The 15,609-nt window shown below is 44.4% G+C and overlaps 1 protein-coding gene across 7 annotated transcripts in view; it reads left to right on the top strand.

The window, feature by feature from the left end:
* Positions 1-2,387: 2,387 nt before the first annotated feature.
* ZNF195 (zinc finger protein 195) overlaps positions 2,388-15,609 on the top strand; it is a 47,340-nt gene continuing 34,118 nt past the window's right edge. For 4 of the 7 annotated variants that reach the window (XM_033208085.1, XM_033208083.1, XM_033208080.1 and 1 more), the window contains exons 1-4: positions 2,392-2,577; positions 11,231-11,309; positions 14,030-14,156; positions 14,656-14,751. In XM_033208085.1, the coding sequence (XP_033063976.1) occupies positions 11,295-11,309; positions 14,030-14,156; positions 14,656-14,751 (238 nt within the window). In that variant the 5' untranslated portion in view covers positions 2,392-2,577; positions 11,231-11,294. Of the gene's footprint in view, positions 2,578-11,230; positions 11,310-14,029; positions 14,157-14,655; positions 14,752-15,609 lie in introns of all 7 variants that reach the window. The other 3 variants (XM_033208081.1, XM_033208082.1, XM_033208079.1) reach the window with 3 other exon arrangements.

Below are 15,609 nucleotides of genomic sequence, written 5' to 3'. Positions count from 1 at the left end.
GACGTGAAACAGTCATATAAACCTTTTCGCCGGGCGCGGTGGCTCACGCCTGTCATCCCAGCACTTTGGGAGGCCGAGACGGGCGGATCACGAGGTCAGGAGATCGAGACCATCCTGACTAACAGGGTGAAACCCCGTCTCTACTAAAAATACAAAAAAATTAGCCGGGCGCGGTGGCGGGCGCCTGTAGTCCCAGCTACACGGCAGGCTGAGGCAGGAGAGTGACGTGAACCCGGGAGGCGGAGCTTGCAGTGGTCTGAGATCCGGCCACAGCACTCCAGCCTGGGCGACAGAGCGAGACTCCGTCTCAAAAAAAAATAAATTAAAAAAAAAAACCTCTTCTGCAAGAAAGGGTAGACTAATACTGATTGCAGAAACAGCAGCAATTCTTCATTCCTCTCTGTAGCTATGCTCTTTACTGTGTGCTTTTACCGCCCCTCCCATCAAGAGGCGGAACGTGTGTCCCAAACCTTGCATCTGGCTGGCACTATTTGCTCTGGCGATAGAAAACTGTTGTTTTAGGTCGTTTTCACACTGCTGATAGAGACATTCCTAAACATGGGAACAAAAAGAGGTTTAACTGGACTTACAGTTCCACATGGCTGGGGAGGCCTCGGAATCCTGACGGGAGGCAAAACGCACTTCTCTCAAGGCGGCAGCAAGAGAAAAATGAGGTGGAAGCAAAAGTGGAAACCCTTGCTAAACCCATCAGATCTCGTGCGACTTTTTCACTCACATGAGAACAGCATGAGAAAGACCCGCCCACATGATGCAATTACCCCCTTCCCCGGGTCCCTCTCACAACACATGGGAATTCTGGGAGATACAATTCAAGCTGAGATTTGGCTGGGGACACAGCCAGACCTTATCAACTGCGAACGTGACAGCTTTTGTGCTAGTTTTGGGTCTAGGCTCAAAAGGTCTTAAATGCTTCTGTTTTTCTCAGAACCTTGCTATCTTTATGAGATTAAGCCATGTTAGCCAGCTGGAGGATGACATACCATGGTGGGGAGAAGGAAGGTGCCACTGTTGATAGCCGTCTCATCCCCAGAAGCAGAGCCACCTAGTCAACCAGCAGCTGGCCATACATACATGAAGGAGTCCAGTTGTGACAAGAATAGCTCGGTTGAACTCAGCCTAAATGGCTGATGAACTCAATCATGAGCTATTAAGTTTTGGGTGGTTTGTTACGTAATAGGTAACTAATGCATGCTCCCAGGGCAGATAGGATGCCAGGATTCAGTGAAAGGTTGATTCCTAGTTACCTGCAAGAGAAAAGCACTTTATAGGTACTAATTTTCCCCCCTTATTTAAAGTTGGATCTTTTGTAAGATAATGTTCCATCATACAGAAATGCATGTACACAGGTATATATGTGATTGATGCTTTTACTCACACAGGCTCCCCTACCACAGGAAGAAACAGACAATCACAGCTCGATCATTAGAGCTAAGACCAAATAGCAAGATAAGTCTGCCTCTAGTCTATTTCCTCCATATCTAAGTTTTGGAGGCCAAGGCTGTGGACAGAACTGAAGATGTGTTCTCTCCTCTTGGGTCGCAATTATCGGTGGGCAGCAGTCCTCTACCCGTGGGTATTTTCTTTTGCTGTCCCCTATGCTCTCTAGGATCACCATCTCGTCCACCCTTCGACCGGAGGAGAGATGTTTGTAGTAAGTGGCTGTTCCCTCACCTCTGATTGAAAAGAGACGTTCAGACCCTCCACCCCCTGACATAAGGGAGGTTAGACCTCAGAGCTGCACTTTAATGTGGCAGCTATTGATCATGCGTGACTACTGAATATCTGGAATACAGCTGGTCTGCACTGAAATGTGCTGAAAAGGTAAAATACAGAGTGAGCTTCAAAGATTTAGTACCTCAAAATATATGCTTCCTTACCAATTATATATTGACCATATAGGAAAATGGTTACACACTGAGTTAAATTATTACAATCAACTTCACCTGTTTCTTAGTACATTTTAAAATGTGGCTACTAGAAAATTTAAGATTCACACGTGGCTCACATTTTAATTGTTAGAGGCTTGACTCCTTTTTGAAATTTCAGGCTGTCTGTTCGAAGGACCAAAAGCCAGGAAGGCCATAAAATATAAAAATTCAAAATGAATATCATTATTTTATTTCCATTGGTGAATAACATATACTTATTATTTATAAATGAACATAACTACAGTCACATGTGAAATGTAAATATCCTCTAGGTGGGGCCGGACAGCACAGGTAGGAAGCCCTGCCCCAAAAAAACCGCGGCCAGCACCTGTCCTTGCTGTCTCATTCGGCCCATTGTCTGATTGCAGCTCCTGTCACTCAGGGCCTGAGGGGCGGGGCGTGAGACCCTATCCAATCAGAGGAGTAGGGGCGGGGACTGTCCAATCAGGCACGCGTCTGGAGAGGAGAGGACGGCTTCCGGGATCTGGCGGGGCCTTTGTCCAGACAGAGTTCCACTTCCTGTCTCCGCCGCTCTGCGTCCTCTGCTGGCCGCTGGCCGTGTGACCCGACCTGCAGGCACCGGGAGATCCAGAAGTGAAACGTCAGGCTCCCTGGAGACCAAGAGATGGTGAGTGTAGGGCCAGGCCTCCTGAGAGACAGGCAAGGGCGGGCTGGAACCCGCGGTACCGGCTGGGGAGGAACCTGGCTGCCCGGGTGGGTTCCAGGCTCCGCTAACCCGAGGCCCTTCCAGCTGCACCATGGCGGCCGGGCCCCGCGCGCCCCGGCGCATCCCTGCGGAGCGGCTTTGGCCCTAGCCCAGAGCCGTCTCCCCGCGGCTGCTCTTCGCCCGCAGACCCGCGTCTCCCCGAGTTAGGAAGGGAGAATCCCGACTCCGCGGGTGGTTTGTGCATAAGAGGATGATCTGTAGCCCGTGGGGGCCCCAGTCCCTCCTGTCTCCCGAGGGAGTCCTTGCAAAAATGTCAAACAGTTTTATTTGAGCAAAGAGTGATTCATGAATGGCGGAGGACTCAACCATGTTTTTTTGGTTTGGTGGTCCCACCAGCAGGCCTTGAAGGAAAGGCTTTTATCAGGTGCATGAGGAAGCAAACCACATTCATTAATTAGTTTCGTACAGTTACGTCATCTCCTGATTTGCGCTATCTAGGTTGAAATTTTCTGGTCCTATAATCAGAGAGTAATTAGAGATTTGTGGTTGATGAATCCTGAATTTTGTTTCTGCAAGATAGTCATTTGCAAGAAAGCATTTGAGTTAGATTTTTTTTTTTTTTTTAACATAAGAACCCAGGGCACTAGAGCCACCTCAGTCGGATTGCCTGCTATTTAATTATTGTTATTTTTGAGACAGAGTCTCGCACTGTCGCCCAGGCTGGAGTGCAGTGGCGCGATCTCGGCTCACTGCAACCTCCGCCTCCGGGTTCAAGTGATTCTCCTGCCTCAGCCTCCCGAGTAGCTGGGATTACAGGCATGCGCCACCACGCCTGGCTAATTTTTGTATTTTTAGTAGAGACAGGGTTTCACCATGTGGGCCAGACTGGTCTCGAACTCTTGACCTCAGGTGATCCACCTGCCTCGGCCTCCCAAAGGGCTGGGATTACAGGTGTGAGCCACTCCACTGGCCTATTTAATTATTTTTAACACTCCAGGGAAAACTGGTTTTTCCCGCTGCGTTTTCCAAATGCATTTCAAGCAGGGTCTCAAAAACACCACCATGTTCTTCAGGCCTAAGCCTGCAGTAAAATACTAAATTTCCTGTACCTTCCAGATTCTCCCAAATGCTAACTTCCCCTTTCTAATTCACAACATTATTAACTATTCATCCTTGGCTGTAATTTTAGGCACAGAATTGTAATGAATCATTTTTTCACAATGTATTGGATGGCATTTTTTTTTTTCTTTTTCTTTTTTTTGAGATGGAGTCTTGCTCTATTGCCCAGGCTGGAGTGCAGTGGTGTGTTCTTCACTCACTGCAACCTCTGCTTCCCAGGTTCAAGCAATTCTTCTGCCTCAGCCCCCCGAGTAGCTGGTTTTATAGTCCTGCACCACCACACCTGGCTAATTTTCATATTTTTAGTAGAAATGGGGTTTCACCATGTTGGCCAGGCTGGTCTTGAACTCCTGACCTCATGTGATCCACCCACCTCAGCCTCCCAAAGTGCTGGGATTACAATCATGAGCCACTGCGCCCAGCCTGGACAGCACTTTTTAAGAGATTTGTTTTCTGTTTGTAATCATTCCACGTGACAGGAAAGCAGAGAATCATCCTCTGACACTATTGTAAAAAATCTGTGTGCCTCTCCTCCTTTTTATTTTCCCTAGGCACAGACACCTTACCAGAATGTCTTTGGTTTGAGGTTCCACTTTGGAAACTTGACAGGGTGATTTGCTCTCAGCCACCCTCTGGACTTTTTCCTCAGTTTCAGTATTGTCTAGGAATAACACAGGATGCCCACCATGGCCGTGTCTGCTGCAGCATCTAGTGAATTCAGGCCCTGGGTTATTTCTCAAAGGACAGCCTGAGGTATGAAGTGCGGCCTCTCCAGGGAGCAGCTGGATGCCCTGGGCTGAGAGAAATCTCCTGGTCCACTCTTGCTCTAACACTTAGGACGTTAAGATTGTCTTCACCCAACCCAATTTTCAGTCCTTGCAGACACATGGCTGATTAGCCAATCAGATGCTACTGTGAGAGGGAAAAGACCGAAATCATTTCTGCCCTTTGGACTCTCAGATTTGTGAAGGGAGACAGTGTTTCAAAGGACAAGAAAACCCCACCTCCATGAGATGATGCAAAAACCTGTGAAACAAAATTCACCTGGGACACTCAGTGGGGCACAGTGCAGTGTATCATGGGGGGTGGCCAGTGAGCACTTCAGTGCACAGGATGGAGGTGGGAGAATCTCCCAAGGAATAGAATCGCCTGACTTAACACAAGTCTTTAGCTGTGTCTGTGTTCCAGTCGGCACTGCCACTCTCTGTATCTCCTTGAAATAATTTGTTCACTTACTGCAACTTTGGTTTTGTAATTATAAATTTACATTTTATCAGTAGCGCTTGAAAGGTAAGAAAATACTTACAAAGGACGTGAAATAGGTCAATTTCAGGAAAAAAGTTAAATATCTAGTCATAGATACCTTTTTCTTCTCCTGATTAAGGGTAGAAAGTTACTTAGGTCTGTTCTTTTGTGGAAGATGATTTCCAGCAGATCCCAGGGCTTAGCTTTGGGAATGCTGCCAGGGAAAATAAAATGCTTCTTGGATGGCTGTGGAGAATGTTTACATTTTCTACAAAAGAATTATGGTAGATTACCTGATAAATTACATAGATTCATCAGAACATGAGCTGCTCTTTTTGCAGGATGAATTTGTTGTTATGAATATCTGTTTTATATCCTGTTCTCTACATGTCTGAGCCTAATGCTAAGTTGTAGGAGACGGAACTTAGCACTTCTAAAAGTGTTCACATATGACTGCTTACTATATGATTTGTTATGGAAATAGTTAAACAACAATTTTATTGTCTGAAAGCAATAAATCTGCTTTTTCTGTGGAGGTGAAAGCGTAAGTGCCTTACAGTTTCCTTTTCTTCTGTAAATGCTGTTTGAGTGATTTTGTTGGATATTTCCAACAATGGGTATTACCTAAAACTAAGTGGATAGCCCTGATTGGGAAATTGAAGCCCGAGGACAGTCATTCCAAGCTAAGGCCAATATTCAGCCTGCAAAAGAAAGCAATTGAAGGCCTGGCTCAAGCTTGTCCAACCCACAGGCCTGGGCCACATGCTGTCCCTGGGCTTTGAATGTGGTCCAACACAAATTAGTAAACTTTCTTAAAACATTATGGTATGTTTTTGTGATTTTTTTTTTTTTCAGTTCATCAGCTATCGTTAGTGTTAGTGTATTTTATGTGTGGCCCAAGACAGTTCTTCCAGTGTGACCCAGGGAAGCCAAGATTGGACGCCCCTGGCCTAGCTAGTGCTTCCTGAGGAGCCTGCCCTGCAGGTGCCCCAGCCTGCTCCCAGCAGCCATGGAAGGAGAGAAGCTGCAGAGCCTGGGAGCATTGGGGACCCACAGGCAGATGCAGTTAGAGTTGGGATGGAAGGGATTTGGGGAGGTCTTCCTGGGTATGGAATCGTTATTATCCTGGGGCTGTTTCTAGACTTCGTCAAATAAATTTAGCTTTAGGTAGGAAGTTACTGACCTCTAAAGGAGGATTGCAACAGGGAGAAGGTGGCAACTATCAAACCTTTGAGGATCTCAAAAGTTAGGCAGACACGGGCTTTTTTGTGTTTTAATAGGGAGGAGGGAAGACAGGATAGAGGGTGGGAAAACCAGATTCTAGATCCCAGAATGTTTTACTCTGAAATCTGTGTGTTCTTAGGAGGGTGAAGAAGGAGGGGTTGTATGCTGGCTCAGAGTGAGGGTAGTTCAGAATTCAGGGGCTTGGGGGAAGGAGAGAAATTTTAGCAAGTTTTGATAGAGAAGTGTTTTGACCACTGAAGACAGAATTGTTCAGCTGTTTATGAGGAAAAAATGGGGATTTTCAAGAGTCTGTATCTGGTACTGTGGTAGGTAACAAAGTGAGCGTCGTCTGGGTCATATTATAAAGGGGTTTCTCTTCATTCAGCTGCTCCTGGAGGACACAAAGAGGGAGCAATTCTGCTGCTCAGGGCTTTTGACCAGAATCCCTTAGTCACTCCTCCTTCCCCACCCTTCCCCTGGCTCTGTGCGGCTGTTCCATTTGGCCGTTGCTGATAGGTATCTTTTATAGTAAACCAGTACATATAAGTACAGTGTTTTGCTGAGTTCTTTGGGTAGTTTTATCAAATTACTGAACTTGACAGGAGGTTATGGGAGTACCCAGTTTATAGGCAGTAGAAATCAAAAATATAAATATTAGAAGTATAAATGGGTGCCCAAGGCTTGTGACTGGCATCTGTAGTGGAGCAGTGTTGTGGGACTGAGCCCTGAACTTGTGGGGTCTGGGCTGGCTCTAAGTGGTGTCAGAATTAAAATATTAGACACTTGGCCAGGCACAGTGGCTCATACCTGTAATCCCAGCACGTTGGGAGGCCGAGGCAGGTGGATCACTTGAGGTCAGGAGTTGGAGACCAGCCTGGCCAACACGGTGAAACCTCATCTCTACTAAAAATACATCACCGGGCATAGTGACACATATGTGTGATCCCACTACTCACATCTGTAATGCCAGCGACCCAGGAGGCTGAGACATGAGAATCACTTGAGCCTAGGAGGTGGAGGTTGCAGTGAGCCAAGATCACAACACTGCACTCCAACCTGGGCGACAGAGCAAGACTGTCTCAAAAAAGAAAAGAAAAAGTTAGACACTCAGTTGGTGTTGAAGAATTGCTTGGTGTTTAGCAAACACCACACATTTGGAGTCCGAAGCAAGACATCACAGGGACCCGGGCTGGAGGGAGACTCTGGGTGTCTGGGGAAGCGAGGCTGTGTTCTGCACACGGGCTGTCGCGTGACCCGTTGTCCTGTGATTCCAGGTCCCTGAGGGTGAGAGGGAACTGAGAACTTAGAGGGAAACGTTCTTAGAACTGACACCCTCCTCCCCAGCTGTCATCACATGATTCCCACCCACTTAGGAACATGGACTTGCCATGTGCCTTCGAAGAGTGGGCATCCCCTTCCAGAATTCACTGCAGCACCTTTGGTTTTAGAATTCCTCACCCAAAACCCACACACGTGCCTTCAGGCCTCCTGGTGTATCCTCACCCCCAGAAATGGAATCTGCAGCAGCAGCTTCTGCCACCAACCCATGCCCCTGGTTCACCCAGTTGTAATCTCTTCCGCCTGCAGCACAAAGGGATCGGTCAGATCATAGCCCCGCCTGGGCCTCTGTCAGTCAGATTGTAGCCCCACCTGGGCTGCTGTCAGTCGGATCGTAGCCCCACATGGGCCACTGTCTGTAGCACAACCAGTTTTGCTGCCAACTTTGCACTCTCTGTCACCTGTGGATTCTTGAGAGCACCTTTCTCTCCTGATTTTTTTTACCCACAAACCCCTTTTATGTGCACATGGTGTGCCCAAGGCCACCCCCGGTGCTTGAATCCAGTGCCTGCTGTAATTAACATGTTCAGAATTTCAGGTCCATGGCCCTACATCTGGCTCTTGCAGGAACAAATACAAATTAGAAATAAGAGGCTTAATTCTCTCACTTGAAAATAAGGAGAAAGAGTTTTTTCTTCTCCCAATTCTGAAAGGATTTACTTTAGGACACTTTAACATGCAAATGTTTTCTCTGCTTTTTTGAAATATATGTAAGTCATTTAAACAGCTAAATAAGTCTTTTGTCATTCTTTTTAATTCGGGATTATCTTTATTTAGGACCTGAGAACCATTGCTTAGTTTTTGTTTTTAATTTGGCAAATATTTATTTTTTTCCATTTTCAGTCTTTTAAAGTAGACACGGATTTGCTTAGAAGGAAGCTGATTTTAAGAGTACGCAGCATAGGATTAAGCTCAGCGATACGGAGGGATGAAGGGTAAAGGATGCCAAGTGCCTTTGACAGAAAGCCAGTCATCCGAGGTGATTGCTTCAGGTCTGGAGGCTGAAGGATGCACACTGCAAAGCAAGGACAGCTCAGTGTGTCAGCTAGACCGTGGGGTTTGTTTTGCAGCCATACCTTGCATTCTATTTCTTACTTAGGAACAACTAGCATAGTTATGTGTCGTTTTTAGTAGACAACTTGCATCCACTTAAACAGTATTTTCTACAATAATGTGAATATAAAGGAACAGTATTTAGAAAAACCTCTTAAACAGTAATTTTAATACCAGTGTTATTCATTCTTTTGAAATATGATGTGTTTTAACTGAATTAAAATTACGGAGAATTTTTAAATACAACATACATCATGACTAGTATATTAAAGTTATTCATACTGAGATACTTATATTTAATATCCAAAGAAAATTCGCTCCCAAATTTTTCCATTTTCTACTCAGAATCAGCCTGCATCTCTCCCACCCGGGTGGCCATAGAGGGCATCTGTGCAGGGTCACCAGGAACTGTCTCACCAGCGCCTGGAGTCTTTTGGACATTCGGGAGTGTACTGTGCAGACGGGGCTCAGGCTGACAAAACGGTCTATCTGTGCTTCTTTCACAGAAAAAGAGAAACGAGTCACCCAGGGTTTGTTCCTCCCCTCAGAGAAGAAACCTCGTTGGTATCCACATGGGAATTCCTCCAGTTTTCTGGTACTTGAGTAACAAACAAAAATGAGATCTGGAGATTCAAACCGATAAACTAACTGATTCCATCTTGTGTAGCCGTTAGGAAAACAGAAGGCAGCCATGGTCCCTACAAGCCAGAAACTTTCCATTTCCAGTAACTGGATAAATCATTGAATTCAGCATCGTGGGGTTAGCACGAAGAAGGGAGTGGTCAAAGGGACTTTGGCTTCATTTGGGCCTTTTTCCTGATGTGGTCGTTGTGAGTGCTGATGTCGCGTTGAAGGGATATTCGGATAGAAAAAGTGGTGGTGGTATTATTTCTGTTGCTTTTGCCCTGCTAAAAATAAATATTTCGCTTCTACCATATATACCCTAGAAAACCCTAAAGGTTTTGGTTAAATTCCTTGTTATTTTGTGTTATAAGATAGGGAAGTGGCTAACACAGATTAAAATTATACAAACCCTGGGATTTAAATTTTTGGGGGCCAGTTTTAGGAAAAACAGAGTTGTAAATACTCTAGTAGCATAGAGAGCAGAATCCTGCGTGCGGCCCTCTCCGTACCCAGACATGCCGGCACTCCCCTCCTCTGAGCCTCATCCGGGTCTGGCCTCACCCTGGACTCTGCTCCAACAATTAACTACAAAGTTAAATCAGAGTTTGGGGTTTAACTACGGAGTTAAATCAGAGTTTGACTCCTGCTTCTTCTCCAGAACTAATACACAGAATTTTCTGAAACCCCAAAGCAGATAAATGGAATAAAAGAACTCTCTATTTTGGGGCCTTAATTTTTTTCTTTTTTACTAACACCAGTGCTTTTAGAGACATCGCATCCAGCAACCTGTTTCTCAGTCCTGTGGGTCTAATAGTTGCTTCACAAGCCACAAGAAAGTGAGGCTAAACGCAGCAATGGAAAGCGTCTCTACACTGTACTTCATCCTCTCTCTATCCCTTCCATTGGTCTAGATGGAGCTTTTATCATTACACTTTTAAAAAGTTAATGATAGGAAAATAGAAGAAGAACTACAAAGCCTGGGCCCTTCGTCTATATCTTAAGAGTTGCGGGACACTTGGTTCTATCACCCAGGGTGTGATGAGGATTGGCTCACATGACATGAGGTGCCCAGCACAGTGCTGTCACATACTTCTGAGCACACGGTGCCTGCTTAACAAACGCTGCATTCATATATGTGTACACATTGTTTTCCAAATGCAGAGGGACTCAGACATTGCTTCCTTCTGCAGCCCTGGAAAACTTTCAAGAGCCAGAAAATAATGTAATCTTTCAGAATGGAGATTGACTGTCTCCATTTGCACCACAAGAACTTGTGCTGTGGTCAGAGGGTTGGGTGTAAGGGACTGTGCTGGGGCTGCTTTGTTTAGCTAAGCGTTGATGATCACAAGTCTTGGGGGAGCAGCATCACCATTAATGGTAGAACTGTTAAAAAATCCAACCCATGGACCCCTTTGAAATCTTCAGGATCGCTTGACTCAGAGTGGGGCCAAAATTACCAGAAGATTCATATGCACATTGAAGCTTGAGAAGCAAGGCTTAGCTAAATGGTTCTCAACCTGTTTTCTAAGTAAATCACATGGACAACTCAAAAAAAGGCCCTCACCATTGCCTTCCCCACAGATTCTGCCTATTGGTTTGGGTGGAAGCACCAGTGCTGTTTAAATCACATGCCTCGTGGGATTCTACGGTGTGGCCAGAATCAGTGATGGGGGATTTCAGATGCATTTGTACGAGTTGAGTTCAGCCTTGGTTCCAAAGGGAGGTCACAGGGCCTTCTCTGCCCAGGTTTCAGAGGCCGGCTCAGTGCCGCTTATGCTCCAGTTGCCAAAGCAGAATTGCTGTTGTTTAGCAGGGGAGGGAACCTGAGAGCCGGAAGAGAGAAAGTCACATTTTGATCTCCATACGGAAGTTTACTGTTGCTGACTCTCTTTTATAAAGAACAGAAAAGCGTGGACTTTTTCTGTATTTCTAGGTCTTTCTGTTGATGGGTGTGGTGGTCGCAGGTGAGGGGTTGCGCTCACACCGTTCAAGGCATATTCTCATGATGCAGGTGTGATTTGTCCAGAGATCTTTCCTAAGAGGAAATCCCAGAGAAGCGGGAGAAGGAGAAAGAAATGGCTGGTGCTCAGGTAAATGCATCTCAGGTCAGGGGTTGTGTCCACTTTTGCTCCTGAAATGTCATGTGTTTAGAATTTGGAAACCTTTACTTCTCTACTTGTGTTTCTCCATAATAAGTTTGTTTCAGCTACTTTTTTTTTCTTATAATAATGAAGGGTCTCTGAACATCTTTTTCTGCATACCAAAGCCGTCTCTTTCTTATCTTCACCTTGACTTCTTATATGCCATGAAGAATTCTCACCATGACTTTATGACCTGCAGTATTAAACACGTTCACTTCGTGGCACTGAACGTGTGGATACCCAGGATTCCTCTCGAGGATGGGGTGCGGTTTTTGGATGTCAGCAAAGAAGGGAAACGTGCACTGTTTAGGTTTCATCTGGATGCTCCATTAAGCTGCATGCAGAACAGGACTAAGAAAATAAACATTTAAATTCGATGACATTTATTGCCCAGAATAACTCAGAGCATTCTGGAAAAGAGAAAAATGAAAAGACACTTGCTTTTTAGAATGCTAAAGAAAGGCTATTTTAATACACTATTAGAGATTACTGCTGGGTGCAGTGACTCACGCCTATAATCCCACGTTAATCTCACACCTAGGCCTCCACTTGAGACCAGGAGTTCGAGACCAGCCTGGCCAACATGGTGAAACCCCATCTCTACTGAAAAAATACAAAAAGTAGCCAAGCATGGTGGCACGTGTGGATAGTTCCAGCTACTCTGGAGGCTGAGGGACGAGAATTGCCTGAACCAGGGAGGCAGAAGTAGCAGTGAGCTGAGATCACACCACTGCACTCCAGCCTGGGCTACAGAGTGAGACGCCCTCTCAAGACAAAAGAAGAGATTACAGAACCTGGGAGATATTTGTCAGAACCTGGGAGATATTCGTCAGAACATAGGAGATATTTATTTGTCAGGACCTGGGAGGTATTTGTCAGAACCTGGGTGTAGGGAGACCCCCCTGAAACTACTGCTACAGAATAAAAGATGAAATGCTCCTAATTGTTGTAAATACAAAATTGCATGCAGGATTGTGTAAAGACAATGCTGGGTTGGGCTGCCAGAATGAGCCAACAGCACGTGATGTGCTTCCTCCTGCAGAGAGCCTATGAACAGATGTGCAGTCAGAGAGGTGTCACATCACCAAGATTCGTATCCCAGAAAAGCAGAAGTTCATAGCTCTGGGAATGGAATGCGACCCTCGTGGAGAGCCTATAAACGGACACATGGGGGGCGCCTGTCCACATGGATAAGATAGGGCTATAAACACCCTTATCTTGCCACAGCTCTTCTAGGTCTCTTTAGGGGTAAGGCATACTCCCTTCTGAGAATCTGTGGTCTAACCGTTTGTCTTGTTTCACATCCTGCTTCCATTGATTGTTCGTAACCAGCTTTTGCTGCCATTATTACTGCTGTTTAATATCTTGCTAATCATAGGTTATGGATAGACTGTGTTTGTGTTTTAAGGCTCTGTTAGAAATTGCTGATGCACACACACTATATTGTAAATTCTTATCTCTGTATACTGTACTTCTGCATAACAATGTTATGTTAAAGAATTACTTCCTTCCCATGTGACCATCTCACCTCATAATCAAACGACCCTAAGTCCCTCACTAACCTACCCCCGCCCTCACTAAACTTAATAACAAATGCTAGTATATCCAGTGCATTGGCAGCATCGCAGGACCAGAGGGTGGTGACCCCCCCCCGGACCCAGCTTTCACTATCTTGTGTGTGTCTTTTACTTCTCAACCTGCCGATCCGCTTGGGAACAAAGAAAGAGCCCCGTTGCGTTGCAGGCTATTGGCCAGATCCCACAATACCTGGGAGATATTTATTTGTCACTTGAACTTTGCATAACAGTAAGTTTCAGTATGATTCGATTCAGGTTATAATTGACCTTTTGGCCAATATCACACCAGTAATATGTCCTTCTCTGTGCATTGGCACATGATAAAAATCTGTCCTATTACAGTTGATATTAGTTTTATTCCGTTGGTGAAAGAGCTCTCTGACAGACTTTTCCATTGTAGAGTTTATTTTTTTCTCTTTAAGTACCTAGAGGAGATTTACTAATTAGTGTGCCTAAATAATCACATTTAATCTGAAAGGTCTTTGTTTCCTAGGTTCTTTTTGCATATGCGTTGCTTTAGAAGATGAAGAATCTGATCTCTCTTTGTAGTTCAGAAAAACTGGGATAAACCCATGCTCTGCCACTTACAGGATTTTGACAAAATATTGTCCTTGGGCCCAAAGGACTGGCATCACTGGTGAGCGCATTAGAAATTCGGAAACTCAGGCTTGACCTCCGATTTCCTGAAGCAAAATCTGCACAAGAGCTCTTGTTTATTGGACACATTAAAATTGGAGAGACAGCTTCTAACTCACCATGACTTTTCCACCTGAGAAATAAACACACCTTATTCATGTGACGTAAATGTAGCACTCAAAAATGGACATGCCTTTGTTGATGCCCTTAATTTTATAATTCATCATCCAGAAAAGTATTGTATGTACACTGCTTATGTGGATCTTAGGCAATTCTCTTTCCTGAGAGTTAGAGAATATTCTTGTGCTAAAAATTACCTTATTTTATAATTTCAGTCACTTGTATAAGTTAGAACCAGTTCTCTTCACTCGCTTATTTCACCTTGAATCGAGTTAAGAACTCTGCCCAAAGCCACTTGGTAAGTATTTGTTGTTGTTGTTGTTGTTTCTTCTTCAGACACTGTTGACGTTCAGGGATGTGGCCATAGAATTCTCCCTGGAGGAGTGGAAATGCCTGGACCCTGCTCAGCAGAATTTGTACAGGGATGTGATGTTGGAGAACTACAGAAACTTGTTCTCCATTGGTGAGGATAACTTCAATACGTAATTCCTCATATGCCCTAAAGAGTTCCTTCCGTTCCTTTGCGGAATGTTTTTTGTGAGTTTCTGCATTGCATGAATGAGTTTCAGATCCCTGCTTTTAAGAAAAACGTGGGGAATTGTTGATGTTAAAAAAAAATCTTCAAAATGTGGTTCGTTTTGACATACACCTTCCTTTTTTTTAACTGATTTGTATCTTTCACTCTATTGATGATTCCAGAAATTCAGTGGCATGAAATATTGTTGCCCACACCTTAAAGTCAAATTTCCACCACCAGTGTTTTATTTCAGCAGTACTAAGTGGTGAAAAAGAACCCACAGATTTACAATACTTACTGAATATTCTAAAGGTTATGTCAGGAAGCATAATTTTTGGATTAATTTTCTAGAATCTTCTATAATGTTCACTCTGCTAAACACAGTACAAAGTTGGTAACTGGAGAATTTCAGCAAGAGTAATGTCACTTTTTTCTAATAAAACAGGTCTCACTGTCTCTAAGCCAGGCCTGATCACCTGCCTGGAGCAAAGAAAAGAGCCCTGGAATGTGAAGAGACAGGAGGCAGTAGACGGACATCCAGGTGGGTGGGCGTGAACGAAGCAGGTAACCCAGGTGAGAGGTCCAGAGGTCAAGGAGGAAGCCAGAGCCAGAGCTTAAAATGTGGTTTGGGAAGCTCTGCTCTAGTGGAGATGGTTTCTGAGAGCCTGGGTGTCTTTCTCTTGCTGTCCGCTAGGAGCGTCTTCTGTCTCATTCTCTTAAATTTTTTACAGACTCCGCTTCCTGTTTAGTGATCTTCCTTTATAAAAGTTACAGTAAAAATCAGAGTCCTCCTCCTGATGAGTAAGGGCCTGTGTGGTCTCATGTCTTGCTCTGCCACTGCTTTTGGGAACATGCATGTACCTGCCTATTTTTGAGGAACTCTGTTAAATGTTTTCTGATTTCGTTTTTGCATCATGTCTCAAGTGTGCAAGAGGCGTGGTGATGGTGTTTGGTTCAGAAATCCCAGAAGTCCCATAAACAGATGTTGTATGCTTTCTGCTTTATGATTTCGTATCCTACAGAGGTTTCAAATGGGAGTCTACAGAAATGTATACTCAGCAGTTTTCTCCGAACACTAAGCATCTGCCCAAATATGAGATGATCTAATGTTATTTTACACAAAATTTTATTTATTTTTTTTTAGTGTGAACTGAGGTTGGTCATTTAAACTCTATATTCCCTAATTCCCAACTGTAATAGTTATAATATTATCATTTTATAATTTCTTCTTTTTTAGTATGAGGCTTATCAGGACTGTGTCATTCATATGTATGTACGTGTATGTGTATGTATGTATATATGTGTGTGTATATATCATATATGTGTGTATATATCATATATCAACATCCTTTTGAAATGATAAGATTCACTTTTTATGCTGGAGTAGTATTCTGTTGTC

The sequence above is a fragment of the Trachypithecus francoisi genome, unplaced genomic scaffold (assembly GCF_009764315.1).
Source record: "Trachypithecus francoisi isolate TF-2019V2 unplaced genomic scaffold, Tfra_2.0 Lachesis_group8, whole genome shotgun sequence".
Taxonomy (NCBI): domain Eukaryota; kingdom Metazoa; phylum Chordata; class Mammalia; order Primates; family Cercopithecidae; genus Trachypithecus; species Trachypithecus francoisi.
This window is presented reverse-complemented; position numbering and strand designations above follow the sequence as displayed.